The following is a 19,627-nucleotide window of genomic DNA, read 5'->3' on the forward strand; positions in this document are numbered from 1 at the left end:
CAGAGATCTGTTGTATTTGGCACCAGCCCGTTAACGGCTGATAAATGAAGTTCTGTAATTTGTGAGGTGGGTATTGTTATTGTATGGACCACATCTGGGAGCCTTGGTCACTCATGATCTTAAAGACAGTTCATTGGAGGCCCTCCTTTGCAACTGGACCCCATTTTGGTGGTTTTGGTGACAGTGGTTTTAATCACATTTCTAAATGATATATTAGAGCAGTTTGTTTAACATTAACACACAGTATATTTCATTTTTAGCGGGATAGAATGTAATATGTAACATGAATAAAACAAGGTCAAATAGCATTATTTTTTTACTGTATTTTTACCATTGAACAAAATGGTCTAAATGTATGTTTGTGTTTGAAAATGTAATAGTTGTGCACATATTTTTAAGGTAAAAACTACGTTTTGAAGCCAAAATATGGCCGAAATGGAAGCTGCCATCTTGTGTGCGCTTGCGCAGTAGAGGCAAATTGGAGCCAGAACTGGCGCAACAGAGGTGGGAGGCGGGGCCGTGTGACTGCCCAAATCCCGCCGTCCCCCTCGTGAAATCATCATGCAATATTTTTATACTCGCCCTTAATTATTCTTTGTGTTTCATTGTCATTTTCCCCAAACAAGTTACTTAACTTAGCTTATCTGAGTTGGCTAACCTAGTTAACTAGTTAGCTAGCGTTAAGTACCTAAAGCTAGGTTAAAAACCTAACCTAGATAATAAAATTGAAAGTTAAAAAGTTGTAGTGGAGCCAGCCACCAGAGGGCGTAAGAGATGTAGTGGCTTCATTTTTCAACCCCGGTCGAGCAGTCCATACTTATATACAGTCTGGACTGTATGCCCAGATTTGAACTGGGGTGTGGCGATTGGCTGCCGCTTCTCACTGGTAAGCATCCTTGAGTGGCAGGAAAGTTGCTATATAAGTGGAATTGTAAGTAAGTATGTCTTTAATTTTAATCTTCAATAAAAAAGAAATAAAGAAACAATGAATGAGAAGAGGTGAGTGCAAACCTTTGACTGATGTTGTATTTTTGCGTTGATTTTCATTGTAGTTAATTGTTCTATACAAATTGCTAAATATTTGATGCCTCTGTATAATTTCACATTTTTAGGGTCTCTGGCTCGTGGGGCCCCGGATGGTTGTTTATTTTTGCATACTGGACAAAAACTCAAAAAGTAAGTAATTTTGGCGACGAACGTACTGAATCATTGAAAACATTACTGACCAATCAGTGATGGTTTTGAGATCATCTGCTGGTGTTGATCCACTGTGTTATATCCAAAGTCTTCATGCTTCCCTCTGCTGAAAACTTTTCTGGGATGTGGATTTCATTTTCCAGCAGTACTTGGCACACTGCCCACACTACCAAAAGTATGAATTGGTCTTATATAATATTCTTGTTTTCTGAGACACTGACTTTTGCGTTTTTCATCGGCTGTAAGCCATAATCATCAACAATAAAATAAATAAACACTTAAAATAGATCACTTTGTTTGTACGTAATACATCTATATAATATGTGTTTCACATTTTAAACTGAATTACTGAAGTAAAGTAACTTTTAAATGATATTCTCATGTTTTGAGATGCACTAGTATGTCTGTTGACCAAGTTAATAAACGTGCTGTATCTTCAGACAGAGATCCGGAACCTTCTGTCAGCAGCTCGGTTTCTCCGCCGGTGTAATAATAGCAGCACCACCGACATGGCGACCTCCCTGCTCAGGCTCGGACGACTCGGGTCTCTCAAGGTAAAATATAAATAATACAGTTTAAATCGTCAGCGCTGTTCATTACTGAGTTTATCTCTGATATACAGGGCGGCGGTGAGTTGTTAGTAGCGGACAGTGCGGTGTTTTACAGGGATAATGCAGCGCTGCTGTGGGCGGTGTCCTTGTGAAGCTGATAAACAGACTCACAGAGTCTCACAGCTGAACTTCAGCACCTTTTATACTGATTTAACTCACTTTACCCTCACTGAGAGCTTAATTTACACACAAATACAGGGTTCTGCTTGAAACAGAGACTTCAATAGTGGAGTTACGGTCATGAAAAACCTGGAAACGTCATGGAATATAAAAATAGCAAGTTTTGAAAAAGTCATAGAAATTTGTTCTCCAAATCCTTATGTTTCAGTTTATCGATGGAGAAAATCTATTTTGAGCTAACAAACAACTTGTGTTATTCCCCAAGTTACATTTGAGTATGTACTTAAATAATTCTCAACACCTCTGTTGAGTATTTGGACAATTGGACAGTAGGCTTATGTAGAATAATATACACTAGAGCAGGGGTGTCCAAACTTTTTTTGTTGGGGGCCAGAAGGAGAAATATATTTGAAGTCACGGGCCACAGACTCTGTAATAAAACAAATAATGAAATATACCACTTTAAATAATACATTTTCCTGATTATTTCATTTACACACCATCTTACATGACTTACTATCTTTATCTTTGACAGTGTTGTGTAAACTAAGATTTTTCAAATTGATGTTTCATTTTGTGATGTCTCTTAATATTAAACTCCTTAATTACGGCAACTTTTAGACTCTTTGGCCCGTTTTTTTTGCGCTAGAAATGCGCACCCTCCCCGCTTTTAGACTCTTTGCCCCGTTTTTCTGCGCTAGAAATGCGCACCCTCCCCGCTTTTAGACTCTTTGCCCCGTTTTTCTGCGCTAGAAATGCGCACCCTCTCCGCTTTTAGACTCTTTGCCCCGTTTTTCTGAGCTAGAAATGCGCACCCTCCCCGCTTTTAGACTCTTTGCCCCGTTTTTCTTAGCTAGAAATGCGCACCCTCTCCGCTTTTAGACTCTTTGCCCCGTTTTTCTGCGTTAGAAATGCGCACCCTCTCCGCTTCTAGACTTTTTGGCCCGTTTTTCTGCGCTAGAAATGCGCACCCTCTCCGCTTTTAGACTCTTTGCCCCGTTTTTCTGCGTTAGAAATGCGCACCCTCTCCGCTTTTAGACTCTTTGGCCCGTTTTTCTGCGTTAGAAATGCGCATCCTCTCCGCTTTTAGACTCTTTGGCCCGTTTTTCTGCGCTAGAAATGCGCATCCTCTCCGCTTTTAGACCCTTTGCCCCATTTTTCTGCGCTAGAAATGCGCACTCTCTCCACTTTTCGACTATTTGGCCCGTTTTTCTGCGCTAGAAATGCGCACTCTCTCCACTTTTCGACTATTTGGCCCGTTTTTCTGCGCTAGAAATGCGCACTCTCTCCACTTTTCGACTATTTGGCCCGTTTTTCTGCGCTAGAAATGCGCACCCTCTCCGCTTTTACCCTGTGTTCACACTGGAAAGCGACAAAGCGACAGGCGACCATTCATTTCCTATGGCAGGGCGCGATTTGTCGCCGCGACACGCGAGAGGCGACAAAGCGACAGAGCGACAAGCGACACGGAAATGAATTTTTCTCAACTCTATGCAAATGAGTTATGACGCGGTGAAGCGACATTCTAACCCGATTGGCTCCTAGCTTTTCTTTGGACCAATCACAAACAAGGCGGTTCGACGTCCTCTGAATTTCTAGTTTCTTTCCCGGTTCTTTCTGTTGAACGGGGTGGACCCACATTAGTCTGTGGGAACGGCTGCCTTTCCAGCGCAGTTAAATCACAGAAACGCACAAGAGTCCAGCAAGTTTGGGAGTTATATCTGGAGAATAAAGTGGCCAAGTGATTCCTTTTTTGTGCTTTTTTCTTGTCGGAGGCTGGACCATGATAAACGCGGGCGTTGAGCTTGACACGCCCACAAGTGACAAACGCTGGGCGACACAAGCGACTCGTCGCGTTCCAGTGTGAACGCAGGGTTAGACTCTTTGGCCCGTTTTTCTGCGCTAGAAATGCGCACTCTCTCCGCTTTTTTTTTTTTCATTATAAACTTGATATAATTCCAAAACCTTTAAATATTTGTTTTGTTTTTGATCAGTGTCTCCAGCAGGGCAGCTGGGGCGCTCTCAGGACCCCACTCACTGCAGCACTCTGCACTAAAACTGAGGAGCCGAAGAAACCAGCAAAGAAAGCAAAAGCTGCAAGTAAGAGTAAGGGCATGCTTTACTTCCCCTCAAATAATTTACTCTGTTAGCATTTGTAATGAACTATATTATAATTAATGTAATTTAAATCATAATTAGTGCCAAATAACATACCTAACAGGAGAGTGAGTACTTGTATTTCGACTTGTAAGTCAGTGTGGCTTCATACAGTTACAGCAAATTGTTCAAGGTTATCTTCAGTCATTTGGTGTTCAACTAACCTCATATGGCCAGTATTTAGTATAAGATTATTGTAGGTCTAGGAAATCAGGTAATAAAGTTTACAAAGATGTTCTTATCAAAAAGGTCATCATTTGTCTGTTGAGTAATTAGCAAATGCATTAGTGGCTAAGATGCTTTAAATAAAACTTCTGTTGATTAGTTCAGTTGATTATATACTACATAGCCATATATAATTGTGCAAACACCCCATTTAAACCAAAGCACTTTCAGGTCATGGATCATGCTAATGTGCATAGTAATTTTTCATTAATACTGTTGACTTCTCACATTACAAATAACTTATTAGAGAAGCTACCTTCAGTTCTGATTTGCTTAACAATAGGATCTATGGCCAGATCAAGCTTTTAGGGCTCTTTGCTGCCAACAAGGTGAGTGACCCTGTTTCATATTGGTGTCAGCAAGGCTACTGGTTCCACAGTTCATCATAAAAACAAATCTCATGCTGTTTATCCCATTTTCTCAGCCTTAGATGCCTCTGATGAAAGGGCTGCTCTACTAGCCTACAAGACCGCTGTTGCCTTCCCTACTAGACTTTCTACTCCAGGAATTGTCAGTGCCTTAGGTGAATCTGTTCCAAGTTCAGATCCTGTGGCAGCTGGGACTGTAGTTGCTGCAGGTGCCACAATCGCAGAAGCTGCTGCTTCCACCACTGAAGTTTCAGCAGAAGCTTCCACCACAGGTGAAGCGACCACCAAACAGCCTGAAGCTACACCTGTAGAAGAATCAGTGGCTGAAAGTGAAGCCTCAAGCAAAACCATTGAAGGTGGAGAGGCCACTGGATCTGGTGCCAAAAAGGATCAAGAATCTTCCTCCTCTTCTTCCTCCTCCAGTGATTCTGATTCCGATTCTGATTCTGATTCTGATGATGAAGGACCAGACAAGACTAAGAAGACTGAAACTGTGGTCCAGCCTGAAGAAAAATCAACCCAGGAGAAGGTGCCAACAGACTCCTCTTCAGAGGTGAAAGATACTGAAGCTGTTCCTGAAAGTGTGGCGACAGAATCCACCAGCGTGCCTGAGCCCTCTGACAAGGGACCTCCAGAAGCTGCGACTGAAGCTACTGCCCCAAGTACTGCAGTAGAAGGGCCCAAGCAAGCTGCAAGCACTGAGGAGATTATTGACCCTGCCCCAGTCTTAACTACAGATGTTTCTGAAACAACAGTTCCTGAAACACCTCCAGAACCCCCAAAAGCTTCACCCCCTGAGGAGGTGACTGATGTTGCACCAGAAGTTAAAACAGAAGCTGCAGAAGAGGTTGTCACTGAAAAAGAACCAGTTATGGAGGTGAAGACCTCAGAAGCCAAAATAGAAATTGTGCCTGAAGCTGTGTCTGAATCTGAAGTGATTTCAGAAGCCAAAGCTGTGCCAGATGTTGAAGTGATTCCAGAAGCTAGTACCAAATCAGCTGCAGATATTGCTGAAGAAATCCCTGACGTACAAGCCAAAGTTGAACCAGAGGTCGTCTTTGACTCTGATAAAGAAGTTCCATCTGAACCTAAAGCTGAAACAGAAGTTGCTCCACCTGCAGAGGAGGAGCTGGTCGACACTGCTCCCACAATCGCAGATGCAGGAGAACCCTCACCGGAGACTGAAGTAGCGGCAGCACCTGAGGGTACTGACCACATCCCCTTAAATCTCTTTCTGTCTTCTGAGGAGTCTTCATTAATATTTAAAGAATGCTGTAAACAGAATACATTCCTTGATCCGTTCCACATACGTAACGTGTCTTTTAATAAGCAGACCATTCCTCTTTTTCTATCTAAACCTCTTTGCCAATCATAGTGAAATTGCACTGACCCACGTCGTTCTGAACTAAGATTAACTTCACTTCTTTATGTAGTTACTCATGTCTGAATTTAAGGACTCTGAGCGCAGAATCCTGAAATGCAGACATGTTCTAGCTCTTCAGTTTCTGTGTGTGGTCCTCCTTCTGTTCCTTGTTTTTTCACATGGGCATCGAGCTAAAGGTCTTCTAGATTATGGTCTTAAAACCTTTTGTTGGTTGAGGGTATTTTATTTCCTTTTTGCATGATGCATACTGTAAATCCAAATGTTAAGGTTTTATATTTAATATGCTAGAATTGTGTCACAGTGTTTAGTATAGGTGGGCAATATGGAAATATTTTATTAGATTTTAATAAAGTTTGTTAATGTAAAGATTTTTGGAGCATATTATAGATATTGCCTGTGCTTGAGGAACACTGACCAACTACATTCATATAAAAAATATAAACTATAAAATATAACACTTTTTTAATTAGTCATTTTCATTTAAGATAAGATATGCAGCAAAGGTTTTTTGTATCTTCCAAAAATGGGCATTTTGTCTACATGTAAAAATGTAATTTTTTAATATTGTGAACTAATATTTTTACCGTATTGTCCAGCCTTACTATTTAGGTGCACAATGGTATTAATATCAATATAAAAAAAAACCTTGATTTAAAAATAATTTTGCATTGAATTGTTAGTTAAAAGTTCCCAAATAGGGAACTATTCAGATAATATTTACACTAAGGTTTGTTTTATGTAAAATAAAAGTGCTAAAAATCTAAATGTTTGGATTTGCAGTGTATAGGTTTAGTCTGCTGTACAATTTCGTCTTTTCCCCCTTGATTCCTGCATATATGCATCTTCATAAACCGGACCTCTATTAACACTGCAGAAGTTCGCATGTCACTCCAGTCTTGCAGACCTTTTTTATTGCGGGGCCCACCCACATATACAAGGACATCTCTCTTTTTAAAAATTTTCTTTATTTATTTACATTTTTTGTGTTATTTATTATTACTATATTTTATATTGCTATATGTATGGTGTATACATTTTATTTTGCTTCCTTTTTTAACATTTCGTATTCTCTGTATATTCTTTATATTTTTTTCTTTTAACATTATTTTTACATTATGGATAATGTTAATTATCATCTAATGCTAGAGTGTAATGTTAGTTGTTATTGTGGAGGTTTTCTTTTCCAATTTCTCATCTATCTGTCCAAAAAGAAAATATTTTATTCCTGGGACAGAGCCAGTGACTAGAGCTGGGCAATATAACAATGTTTTATCGTGTTGTAATAAATAGTCTTATCATATTGACAATATGCTTTAGTAAAAAAAATATCGATGGTACAAATATTTAGAGTGTTAAAATCCTGATAAATTAGATAATTTACAGCAAAAACTTTAAATCACTGTACTAATGTAGAGTATTAGTGCTGTTCTTAAGAATCTGTCAATACTGATGCATTTTGTCTGCGTGTCAAAGTATTGCGATAAATACTGTTATATAGTGAAAATGTCTAACTATTATGATATAATATTTTATAACATAACATATTGCCCAGCTCTATCAATGTGTGATTTAAATACACTACAGGTAGTGGCTTTTATACTGTTCATATTGATATTAGAAGTCAATTGTTTCAATCAAAATTAAGAAATATATTATTGTATAAGTTTGGCCATATCTTCCAGCAATACCAGTGACCTGCATGCCGGAGCTTTTTCACACTGTTCTACTAATCAATTAATATGAATGCTTCTGTTTAAAAGACAAGGATGCATTAATCCTCATCTATGCTTTACCCTGTACTGGATTATTTAGTCTTTAGTAATTTTTAATCAGTAAATATATGTTATCATGTGGTACTTAAAGTATAAACTCTTCCAAGTGTATAAAAAATATAAGACTTTCAAACTTTTGGAAAATGTTTAAATGATATATTTGTCCCTGAGTCTGACTAAAGGAGCTGAGTTCTTGAATTAAGAAGTTTAGTGGAAGCTCCAGACAAGCAGCCTAAGGCCGTTCACGCTCTTTTGAATGTGATGTGTGTGTGACCACAGGGGGTGGAGTCACATGGACTGTAAAAGGAAGTGACCACTGTAAAACAATGCAGCCTGAAGTGTGAATATTCAAACAAACACTCCTTTTAAGTTAGGATGTAAAGAGTAATTGAAGGAGGTGTTCGGATGATACGAACGAGCACTTGTGTTAGTTTTTTTACCTTTATTAAGGTCTCCCAAAGCTAATCATGTTAACAGATTTTTTTTTTATTTGTTGTTAATATTTTTATTTTCTTAAAATTATTGATAAGTAATGGACATATTCTCTCTGAATAGTAAAAGTAAAAATAAACATAAGGTTTAGTCCCTCTCCAAATGTGCAACCAACCATACAACATCAGAAATTTCAAAAACATTTTGACTTTGTATCGATCCACCTGGTCACTTCATGTAACTAGTATCTGGATTGTATATTAAGATTTAAGCCACATGCTGCGTTTACACTTGGATTGAAATCCCACTGGTGTGCACTCTAAAAAACAGAGGTACGATATGAGTACTTTTTTGTACTCGAAGGTACACTCTTTATAATTGTACCCTCAAAGGTACAATATTGGTCTTTACGGGGTCAGATTTGTTCCCTCTGAAGTACAAAGTCATTTCTAACAGCAATAAGTACAAATTTGTACCATTTAACCAGCCAAAGGGTACATTCAGTATTCTGCATCACTGTACTAATAAACAATATATATTTTAATTGCACATTTTTTATTTGAAAGCCAGACCATTTTCGATCATCAAGTTTTTGAGCCATATTTAGTTGATGATAATGTTTATAATCTTTATGATCTTTACTGCCACAAAAACCATGGGTACAAAAAAGGACTTTCACTGAAAGGTACTTATTTGTGCCTCAATATAAGGTACAGCCCCAGCGACAAGCTTTGTACTCTTTTAAGTACAAATCTGTACTTATATTTCTTAGAGTGTGGGATGGAATATGTAGCTTATGTTCTGTCCCATGGAAGCTGAAGAGAACTGCACTGATGCTTGCCTGTTAATGCATTGTGTAAACATTTGTACTGGTGTTTCAGTTGCACTGGAAGAAGTTTTGATTATTATTTGAGTGCTTCTCAAACCTGCTTGTTACGTGCATTTAAGTGATTTAAACAATCTTTTTGCATCTGTTTTAAATGTGTCTTGGCTGTGTTTGCATTTGCGTTTTTATGTGGCTTGGTCTTATCTAGATACAATCCTGATTCTCAAGAGGTGTGAAGTGACCAGGTGTAAACAGGATCTAGAGAAAGTGTAAAAAAAAAAAAAAAAAAAAGAGATTTGGAGATTTAAGGTTTTTGGGTAACAGTGATAAATCGTGTGAACTACTCCACATGTAGATTGTGCAAGTATTTTGCTTTGCTTCAACTACTTTACAGCACCTGCATGTTCAGACAATATTAGCATGAGTGCAATGATTAAATAAATTTGTATTTTCATTTCTTTATATCTACGTCTTAATTAGGGCCCGAGCACCGAAGGCGCAGGCGAAGCCTGCACCGGAGGTGCAAAGCCCTATTGTTTTTGGTCCGTTTATTATTATTATTTACTCTTGTTTTTCTTTCTCCTCCCACTCTAGAACCTGCCCCTGCCCCTGCCCCTGCTGCAGCACCTGAACCAGAACCATTCGACAACACTTCCTACAAGAATCTGCAGCACCACAGTTACAACATTTACACCTTCGTAGACATGGATGTGGAGATGGCCAAGCACCGTCTACCCCAACCTTCCTCTGGAAGACCCTCACCCAGGCACTGATCCCTCCCCCAGCAGCAGCCCAACCTCATTCCTCACTATACCCCAGTCCTCAAAGCCATCCAGGCTTTGCTGCAGTCCTGTTTGTCTTTTGGTTGATTGACTACACTGCAGCTTCCAGTGTGTTGGAATGCTTGTAATTCTATTAAAGTGGTTCATTTAACTGTGTTAAATTGTCTTTATTGCAGTTGCCTCTTAGTCACACTGTTGGTATAACACATTTGTAAATGTATAACACATTTTACATTGAGCATATAAATATATTTCTAGAACATTTCTATAAACTATAATAAAAAAGAAGATTCCAGAGCATTTTCTGTTTAATGTTTTTCTCACTACAAAGTATTTGTACTTATTCAACTAGCAGATAGAAGCCTAGGACATTTGAACCAATTGTATTTTTTCAATTATACATATAAATAAAGTGTAGTTAACATTTATTCTTAACATTGCAAAAAATAAGTTTGCTTGAATACCATATTTACACACTCAGGATGGCACAAAAAATGGAAGCCACTAGAAAGTGAACATAAGTATGAAAGAGAATATTGTATTAGGTTTAGGATTACGTATTTGTGTTAATGAAGTGTGTTAAAAAGTGCTAACATGACTTTTACCATATAGTTAATGTTAATCCATTGAAGGCAGCATGAATAAAAAAAAATAGTGTCTGATAGAGAATAGTAATATAAGTAATAAATATGTATTCAAATAAAAAATGCAATTGATTGGCAACCTGATTTTCTTCCTGATAAACTAATTTAGGCTATTTAAATATCCTACCTAAACTTCTAATATATATATATATAGTTTCATATGTGTCCCTTGATGGTTTTGCTGTTTTTACTATTAAAATACAATGTACAAAATTATTTAAATAAAATAAAAAAACATTGAATTAGAAGAGATTTCCAAACATTTGACTGGTACTGTATATTGAGACGGTTCCTTAAATGGTAATTTAATTAAAAAAACATACATTCTCTACATTCAGAAGTAAGAAATCACCTGATTGATTTATGTAAAGTATAACATTTAGATTACTTTAAAATAAAATAAAATAAGATTTGCTTGGCAACAATTTATCGAATACTAAGTGCAAAATAAAACTAAGCATAAAATAAAAGGTAAAAGAAAACAGAACCAAACCCCTGTAATAATACAGCACTACTGTGAGCTTGTCTGGGTTGGGCTTGTACTGAACGCTCTCTAGGGGCAAGGCGTGGCTCTCTTCACGGCTCCTCCCTCTTCATGAATATTCTAAACCACTTCGGGTCCCTTGGCGGTCTGGCTTCATGGCCCCGCCTCCAACATGAATATTCATGTTGAAACACATTGCGTGTCCCTGACGTGCAGCGCAGGGCGGTGACTGCGGATCCCGATTGCTGCAGCCGCTTGTCAGTGTGATGGAGATTGGCACCAGGTAAGCTGTCACTCAAACTCCTTATTTTAACCCGATCACTATCAATCAAACTAATCTACAGCAGCAGCAGCAGCAGCAGCGCTGTAAACCCCGGCTCGGGGAGCGGGGGGCTCTGACAGGACTGTGCGCGGTTAGCAGGGGGATTTGATTCATTTAAGGGGCTTAAAAAATATCGTGGTGGAAAAAAGTCTAAATTTTAATCTATTTTGTGGAGAGAGGGAGGAGGTTTCTGCTCCAAGGGCGAGAACTGAGAGCCAGGCCGGTGCTCAGCCGCGTTAGGTGTTCTGCCGACTTGTGCTACCATTCGATATGTGCTACTTGCGTGCACTGCGCATGTGCGGGACACAAATTTTTAGTCGTTTTCATGTTTGTTTTTCTTGATAATACTGTTTTCTCGTAGTTTACAACCTGCGTTCACTTGTATTGCTTGCATACATTGGTTAAGTGTTACAAAGGATTACATGGCAATTATTTTAAGTTAAAACGTTATCACCTCATTTGGAGTTAGCTAACTTGCTATCTAGATATGTATGTACCTGATTTTGACCCTGATAAAATTTATTTAGGCTATTAAAATATCCTACCTAAACTTCTAATATGGTGCTTTTTTGGTTAGTGTATAATTTATTCAGCATTTAATTTTCTGTTTTTTTAGCTAAATTAAAAAATAGAAAATTGGGTTTAAAAAAATATTTGCAATATTTCAGAAAAAAATGGGATTTATTCAATTTTTCCAAATTTCTGGTGTTTCGTTTCTGCCCCTTACAACCAGAATTTCAGGGAAAAAAATGGATCTGCTCTCAAATGTATGATTTTTCTAATGATTAAAAAACGAAATAGTATTGGGAAAAAAGGATAAAATGTATTTTTCTCAACTATATTAAATTATTTTTATATTTTCGAATTTAGCTTTAAATAAACTAAACCAATAAACGTTGAAATGGCCCTTTCAGCCTATTTTAGACTACACACCCTGTATTTTACATATATTGTATAATATATTTACCTAGCTATAAAATGTAGCTAAACTAAGGTAGCCAGATTTGGCAAGAGAGCACAGCTTGTCACAACACCGGGCAGCTGTTTTTCTGTAGAGCCGTAAAGAGAGAGTTAGATTAGAGCAGTTCAGGGCGCTTTGCGTAAAGATTGGGGGTGTGCTGCTTATAAAACACCAAAAACACAAGTTAACAGTTCTGTCATTATGTTAAAGGAATTTAAATACGAATATTAGTGGTATAAAAGCCTGTAATTGTACAGAAAGGGCAGCCGGACCCCTGTTAAACCTATAGCGCTGGCTTGGCTAAGCTAAGCAAGGCTAGGCTAGGCTAAGCTAAGCTAACGTGATACTAATAACGTTACGGTCTCCAAGCCCAAACACACTACAAGTGTTGATCCAACAAAGACACGGCCAGCTAATTTACAGCTTTTATTTTGGGTGTAAGTGTGAATGGCGTGTAAGTTACCCTCTGAACACACAATTAAAGAGAGTATTATTGTTTTATTAGTAATAAAAGCACAATTTTGCGCCTCTCAAACTTGAGTAGGCCTTGTAGTTTGTGCTAAAAAGCTAATTAGCTATGTTAGGTTAGCTAGCTTGCTAGCTTTAACCGCATTTAATTTCTGCTAGTTTTCACGTTTTATAGACAACATTCAAGATGTTTCTCTGTGTTTTAATAAGAAATTCGCTGCTTTTAACGATTAAAACGCGTTAAATTGTCCTCCTGATAGGGCCCAGTGTATATCAAGCGGATAGGGGCGTGTGGCTCAGTGATCAGACTCACTACAGCGCGTGTAAAATCAGAGTGGTGTAGGAAAAGCAATAATGCTGAGCCATATATAAAAAATATATACAATATATACAGTGTCATAAAGCAATGCAGAGCCATATATAAGTTACACAGTAGTCTGAGACTTCCAGAATTTTAAATGTTTTTTTAAATGTTGACCAATACAGTAGCTAATGGAGTGACCATGTGGCCCTGTATAAAACACCAGTATTGTGGAACTCACTTCAACAATAATTTAAACATACATACATACATACACATATACAGACGAGGTGATCTATGTGGCCCTAAAATAATATCACAATATTTTATGGTATGTTTGTGAAATCACAAAACATTGAATAAAAAAACAAACAAACAAAAAAAAACATTGATTTAAAGTTTTTTCTTTATTTTCAAACATTCAGAAACAAATAAAGCTATAAACAATATGAACATATGCATATTCATATTATTTATAAGAACAACAGTAGCTTACTCAATCTATTTTTTAATTTTGCATATGACAGTAATGTTAACCAAATTAAATAAGGTCCAGACTATTAAGTACATGCATATAAACTCCTAATATACAATATATAACTTACAGTTTAAGAAAACATACCATAGACGTGTAATTTTAGCCATATATAATATTTTGTATTTCCACTCTATCTTTTATTTTTATCGTCGTCCTGTTTGATTTATTTTTTATTTTATATTTATTTTTATTTCTTTATATTATTTATATATATATTACTTTTTTCAGGTGATTTGCTGCTACCTGCTCATATGATGCTTCAGTCCTGGGTGTGGATTAAGTGAACATGATGGCAACCCAGCCTTTATCATTAGAAAAGTACCAGGAGGGAGTGCAGCAGGTGGGTCTACAGACAGGTTTAATTGCAAAATCAGTTCAGTAAATAGTTATTGCATAATAGTTTAATGATGCAAGTCTGTAAGTCTTAAAGTTTTAAGGGCTTAGAGATCTTTCTGATGAAAATAAATACTCTTCACTCTGCTCTGCTCCAACTCCTTTCAAACCACATGGGTATGTCAGGTGTATGTGTAGCTCAAACACTTTTTTTGTCTACTACCTAACTTTATATGTGTTCCATTATAGTTCTTATGTCTTAAATATATATGAACAATGTAGTAAATAATAAATAAATATTTATGAGAATTTAGGTTTGAACTTTTGACTGGTACTGTATATAACAAATGTACAAAAATATGAGTGAGATATTTCACCCTGACTGATTTTTTTTTTTTTTTTAGTTGCAACAAGTGGATCAAGCAAATAATGATACGGAAAAGAGTCCAATGGACACAGACAAATCTTCCATATACAGGTAGTACATTACAAACAGTCCAACTTGCAAATCATCACTATCCTTTATCTAAAATTCATAGGAGGGAAAGATATTTTCATTTTAATTTAAAATATTTTTTTAATGTTACTCATAAAGTGTATTTTTATGTTTTCTCTGTGACTGCAGGCATCCACTCTTTCCTCTTCTTGCACTCCTTTTTGAAAAGTGTGAGCAGTGTACTCAGGGGCCTGATAGTGTGTCATCAGCAAGCTTTGATGTTGACATAGAGAATTTTGTACGCAGTCAAGAGAAAGAGAGCAAAACTTTCTTCAGTGAAGATCCTGAACTGGACAACCTGGTAAGAAACCTTGTTTTAAAATAATACTTAAAATAAAATAGATGATCAACCCTGTCATAACATAAATATAATAACTATGACATGTGGTTGGTTGCAAGCATAACATAATAAATGCTTAATAGTTTTATTAAACATTAGTTCAGTTAAAAAACTGCTTTTCTATTAATTGTTCCACTGCCTTTTCTTAGAATATTCCCATTTTATTTCTATCAATTCTTGTTAATTCTCCTAAGTACCTGTTAATTCTAATTAATCCCCATGGTAAATTTTTTTAAGAATTCTTAAAATTTGTCCAACCCTAATAGCTGCACAATTGTAGCATAACTTAAACAGAAAGGGTATCTATCTACATAAAATGTCTGCTCCATGAGTATATGCAAATATAGTGTGACTGAATAAACAGCTGAAGATACTTCTTTTCCCCAGAATCATATATATTTTAATGCCATTTCTCTGTGTTCAGATGGTGAAGGCCATCCAGGTGCTGCGGATTCACCTGCTGGAGTTGGAGAAGGTGAACGAGCTGTGTAAAGACTTCTGCAGCCGCTACATATCCTGCCTCAAGACCAAGATGAACAGCGAGACTCTGCTCAGTGGAGAGCCAGGCAGCCCCTATTCTAGCATGCAGACTCCAGTGAGTTCTGATTAGTCTCCTCCTCACTCAGCTGCTCATCTTTAATCTTCTTTTCTTTGGATAGCAACAATATGCACTGATCAGTGACAGTACATTTTAGTGATTTCCTGTGAAGTCAGTGTGCCATTATAATGGATACATTTCTCTTCTGTTCCGTCTTCATATAAGAAAATATTTAAGAGAAAATTCATTAAAATTTAGTTTGCTAGTCGTTGGTTTTCAGACCGTGTGATTTGAATGTATCAGCTAAAATGTTGGTTTTATTTTTTACTCATTTGTATTATCTTGTACAGACGCCCAACTCATTCTCATCATCAATGAGCCCCCAGGGATTAGTGGTGCCACAAGGCAATGTTACCGTGACAACAGGAAACACATCACAGACGCTAGCAGGTATGTGTCTGGAGGGGCAGGGCACCTCATGGGATTCTGCCTGCATCTGCTCTGCTTCTGAAATGGTCTCATTTATACATTTAGAGAAATTGGACTGTATTAATTTGAGCTCTGTTGAGAAATATAACCTGATTTGTGCTCTCTTTATTCAACACATCATTGGTATGTGCTGAGTTTGACCAGAAATATGCATTCTAAATCTGACAACATATTTTATATTCTATTTAACATTTGTGTCTTTGCATAGTTTATTGTTTTAAGTTCTAAAATGCTTTCTGGTTATTATTTAATCTAGAGAGAGAGTGTCTTTTTACTATATAGCATTTGTAAAAATGTTATAACAGTTTTTTTTTATAGTTACAAATTGTGTGCTACCAGTATCGTGTGAACTCTGTGTTGGCACTAAGGATGGCCAGCAATAGAGCCCAGTGGTGCCAAGAAATGTTTTAATCATCAGGGAGATGGATGTGGTTTCTACTGTTACGATGTTGATTAATGATTGGTGTGTGAAATGAGCTCGGGGAGGGGGGATGGATCTGAGTTGCTCTTGAGGCTTTCTTAGGTGTCGTGGGCTTAATTTAGTAAAACACTGACAAACAAAGGTGTCTTCTTTATGGCCCCTTTAAAGAGCTTTTTGTCTTGTATAATTTTACTATTTAATTTCAGTAGTCTAGTATTTTCAGTGTAATTCTTATGTTATTTTTATTTTTTTCAGGTGGTGCATTTTATCAGCCAGTCACAGTACTCAGTCCAGAAGGTCGAGTAGTCGCACAAGGACTCTCTCCAAGCACCCTACGCATTCAAAACCCTCAGGTATTCCCCCTGTTCACAATACACACGTGCAAAATTGCCTAATTACACCTGCCACAATAATTACATTATCGACTTATCGAACAATAAATGGACATGATCTTGATATCCTCCATTGTGTTTTCTTAAATAACTCTTATAAAATATTTATATTTAAATATTACCAATAAATATATTAGCCAGTCATATAATGACAAGTGCATCAATAACATTATGGTGACAGGTAAAGAAAAAGTATACTTCCCAAACATTATTTATTTAAAGTTCTTTAATTAAAAGGTGTAATTTCTGCATTATTATGGTAGAATAGTAGTAAATATGTCAGTGGCAAAAAATGTTTCTTAAATTACAATAATATAATAGTAATTGTGACAGGCTAAGCCTAATTCAGTGATGCCATAGAAAAAAAAACACTTTGGGCTCTAATCAAGCCTGTTTGTAATTGAGATATACAAATTTAATCAAAGATGTTATTAATAAGGACACTATCTGCAGTATGACCCTACCCCTTTTTTTCAGATGTGTGCAGTTACAGCTGCCATAATAAGCTTAAAAATCATGTTTTTGATGTATTTTGAGCCAAACATTACAGACTGTTCATGAGGTTTATATCAAATTTTATTACTGATTTAAAATATGTTGTCATATCTCTTTATATCATTTATACAGTCATATCTCTTGTAATCGGACTAACTGTGTGTATTTTCTCCAAGCAGCTACAGTTGCAGCTAAATCAGGATTTGAGTTTCTTCAGCTCTGAGGACAGCTCATCTAAAAACAAGCGGGGGGTTCTCCCCAAACAGGCCACCAACGTCATGCGCTCCTGGCTCTTCCAACACATCGGGGTGAGTCTGCCTACAAAGTAACCTACATGCCTGTTGTTTTCTCAAAGACTGATATAATTTCAATTTTCACACTTTCTTTTTACTTCTCTTCATTTGTCCTCTAGCATCCTTATCCTACAGAAGAGGAGAAGAAACAGATTGCTAATCAAACCAATCTGACTTTGCTTCAGGTCAATAACTGGTACGTTACAGACCAACAGAACAGACAGTTAGTTTTCTTTTCTGGTGCAACATAAAAATAAAACAAATCAGAATGTCAGTGTTTTGCAGTTTTTTAATGGTTTCTCTGTAGCTGATTAGTTGAAACTCTTCTCGTAATCATCTCCACAGGTTCATTAACGCACGGCGACGGATCCTGCAGCCCATGCTGGATGCCAAATCCACAGAGACCCCCAAAACCAAAAAGAAGACTCCACAGAACCGCCCCCTACAACGCTTCTGGCCTGACTCCATCGCCTCCCCTGTATCCCAGCAACAGCTCACCATGGCAGATGGTACACTATCTAAATGAAATCAGTTTGCTGAAACTTTGATGCCAAACAGAAACAGGCATACTGTTATTCCTCCCACCATGTGGAGTTTACAGAAGCTACTGTTTGGATTTTAGGAAGGGTTAGCCTAGATTTGTTAACTCACTAGTTTCCGATTCACCTTTTGTTTTGATATTTCTTTGGAAAAACATCACTTGGTGCCGTAGATTCATTTAAAGGTTTAACCCCTTTGCACAAGCAAACTTCACCTGCCACCACTCCAGAGTTTGCAGAATTTTCCTGAAAATAGCAAGCAAAAGCTGTGTAGGAGCAATTATCTTCCACTTATATCTAAATTTATTTTGTCTTCTAGACTGCAGCTTGACCTCCACTGTCATTTCATAATTACAATATGGACTGAGAAAACATCTACCCGACACACTTTGCTGTAGGCAAAAGTATTTAAAATATTTAAAGATTTTAAAATAATAACAGACATCTGTGTCGATGGGACTGAATTAAACACCTTAATTCAATGATACAGAGTGTCCCAGTACTTTATGTGCATAGCCTTATCCTGCTTTGTGATCATTGGTTGTTTAATTTCGGTAATTTCGTGCTAGGAAGCTGCATAGAGGAGGCTGTGACAGCTATTTTTTTGGACAAGGTTTAAAAGAGTCATAGTATTTATAAAGCTTTGAATTTTGTATAAACCTGGCCTTTCTTTTCAATAATTGTAAAAAATAAATAGCCCTTACCAGCTAATTATGATCTTAGACATTTTACAAAACCTGAACATGTTGTTCTAATTCTGATTTATTGGTATCTTTGTGTTCAGGCACCATGGTTACATTTGGGATGAGCATAGACGGCTTCCAGGCTCTTTCATCAGACGGAGAGATCCTCACCATGCAGCAGGTCATGATGGATGATAACAGTGACGACGAAACGATGGATAGTGAAGACGAAGAGCACACAGGCCTGTCTTCAGCTAACATGACCGAGCTGCATCTGGAAACCAGTGACTGAGACTCACACATAAACACACTCTGACACGTACACACAGACACATTTTAGGAAAAACTTGCACACAAAGACTTTCACAAATGTTAAAGCCAATAGGTTATCTATTATGTTTCAATGGTAACTTTGGCAATGCTGATATTCATGCACTACAGAGAACAAACACTAAAAAGAGGGTCTCGGAAAAGAATCCTTCAAAGTACATAAAGTACTGTACATAGACGTTTACAGACAGCACAAGCTTGTGGACAGGTGCGTGTGTAAAGTGAAGAGAGTTTTTATTGCGTAGTTGTTTAGGTGAGTGCACTTTTTTATGATAAACTCCAAAATAGCAGGCAAAAAAAATGAAACAGAACAAAAAAGTGATTGAGGCAAGGTTTTTAAACTGTGTTTAGTTAGTGTTTGGTAATGCTTTTATGAATTTTTACGACTTCATCTGGATGCCAACATTTTGCGAGTTTGTGATTGTGATGGTTTTATTCTGCATGTTAGTGTTTCCCGTGTCCTCACTCGCTCTCAGAGGGCAAACACAAACTGATAAAAGAGGATTATTTTTGTATATGAAAAGTATTTGTTTTCTTTTTTATTTGTTTGTTTTTGTTTTGTGTTTTATATGAAATATTTATGTAAAAAAACAAACACACACCTAAAACATGGTGCCAGGTAGCTGCCCAGTTTTCAGGGCCTAAAACACTTTTCTAAGAAAAATACAATGCAGATTTTTTGTAAA

General features: G+C 37.1%; 2 protein-coding genes across 6 annotated transcripts; both read left to right on the forward strand.

The window, feature by feature from the left end:
• The first annotated feature begins 970 nt into the window (after positions 1 to 970).
• ndufv3 (NADH:ubiquinone oxidoreductase subunit V3) lies at positions 971 to 10,025 on the forward strand. Of its 2 annotated transcripts, none has more exons than XM_007233057.4 (6): positions 971 to 999; positions 1,113 to 1,176; positions 1,638 to 1,751; positions 3,923 to 4,034; positions 4,735 to 5,883; positions 9,687 to 10,025. In XM_007233057.4, exons 1-6 carry the CDS (start codon positions 986 to 988, stop codon positions 9,863 to 9,865), a joined length of 1,632 nt encoding a protein of 543 aa, XP_007233119.3. In that variant the 5' UTR covers positions 971 to 985; the 3' UTR covers positions 9,866 to 10,025. The 2 variants fall into 2 exon arrangements, with proteins under 2 accessions (XP_007233119.3, XP_007233122.3); XM_007233060.4 differs by having other exon boundaries at positions 3,923 to 4,028.
• Positions 10,026 to 11,175: 1,150 nt separating this feature from the next.
• Positions 11,176 to 19,464, forward strand: pknox1.1 (pbx/knotted 1 homeobox 1.1). 4 transcript variants are annotated; one of them, XM_007233055.3, is made up of 11 exons: positions 11,176 to 11,285; positions 13,821 to 13,932; positions 14,330 to 14,403; positions 14,551 to 14,722; positions 15,186 to 15,356; positions 15,650 to 15,749; positions 16,465 to 16,562; positions 17,273 to 17,404; positions 17,509 to 17,585; positions 17,735 to 17,898; positions 18,713 to 19,464. In XM_007233055.3, exons 2-11 carry the CDS (start codon positions 13,879 to 13,881, stop codon positions 18,901 to 18,903), a joined length of 1,233 nt encoding a protein of 410 aa, XP_007233117.3. In that variant the 5' UTR covers positions 11,176 to 11,285; positions 13,821 to 13,878; the 3' UTR covers positions 18,904 to 19,464. The 4 variants fall into 4 exon arrangements, with proteins under 4 accessions (XP_007233117.3, XP_022535841.2, XP_049340832.1 ...); XM_022680120.2 differs by lacking the exon at positions 11,176 to 11,285 and adding an exon at positions 11,394 to 11,415; XM_049484875.1 differs by lacking the exon at positions 11,176 to 11,285 and adding an exon at positions 11,394 to 11,415 and having other exon boundaries at positions 17,276 to 17,404.
• Positions 19,465 to 19,627: the final 163 nt, after the last annotated feature.

Source organism: Astyanax mexicanus, chromosome 11, assembly GCF_023375975.1.
Source record: "Astyanax mexicanus isolate ESR-SI-001 chromosome 11, AstMex3_surface, whole genome shotgun sequence".
Lineage (NCBI taxonomy): Eukaryota > Metazoa > Chordata > Actinopteri > Characiformes > Acestrorhamphidae > Astyanax > Astyanax mexicanus.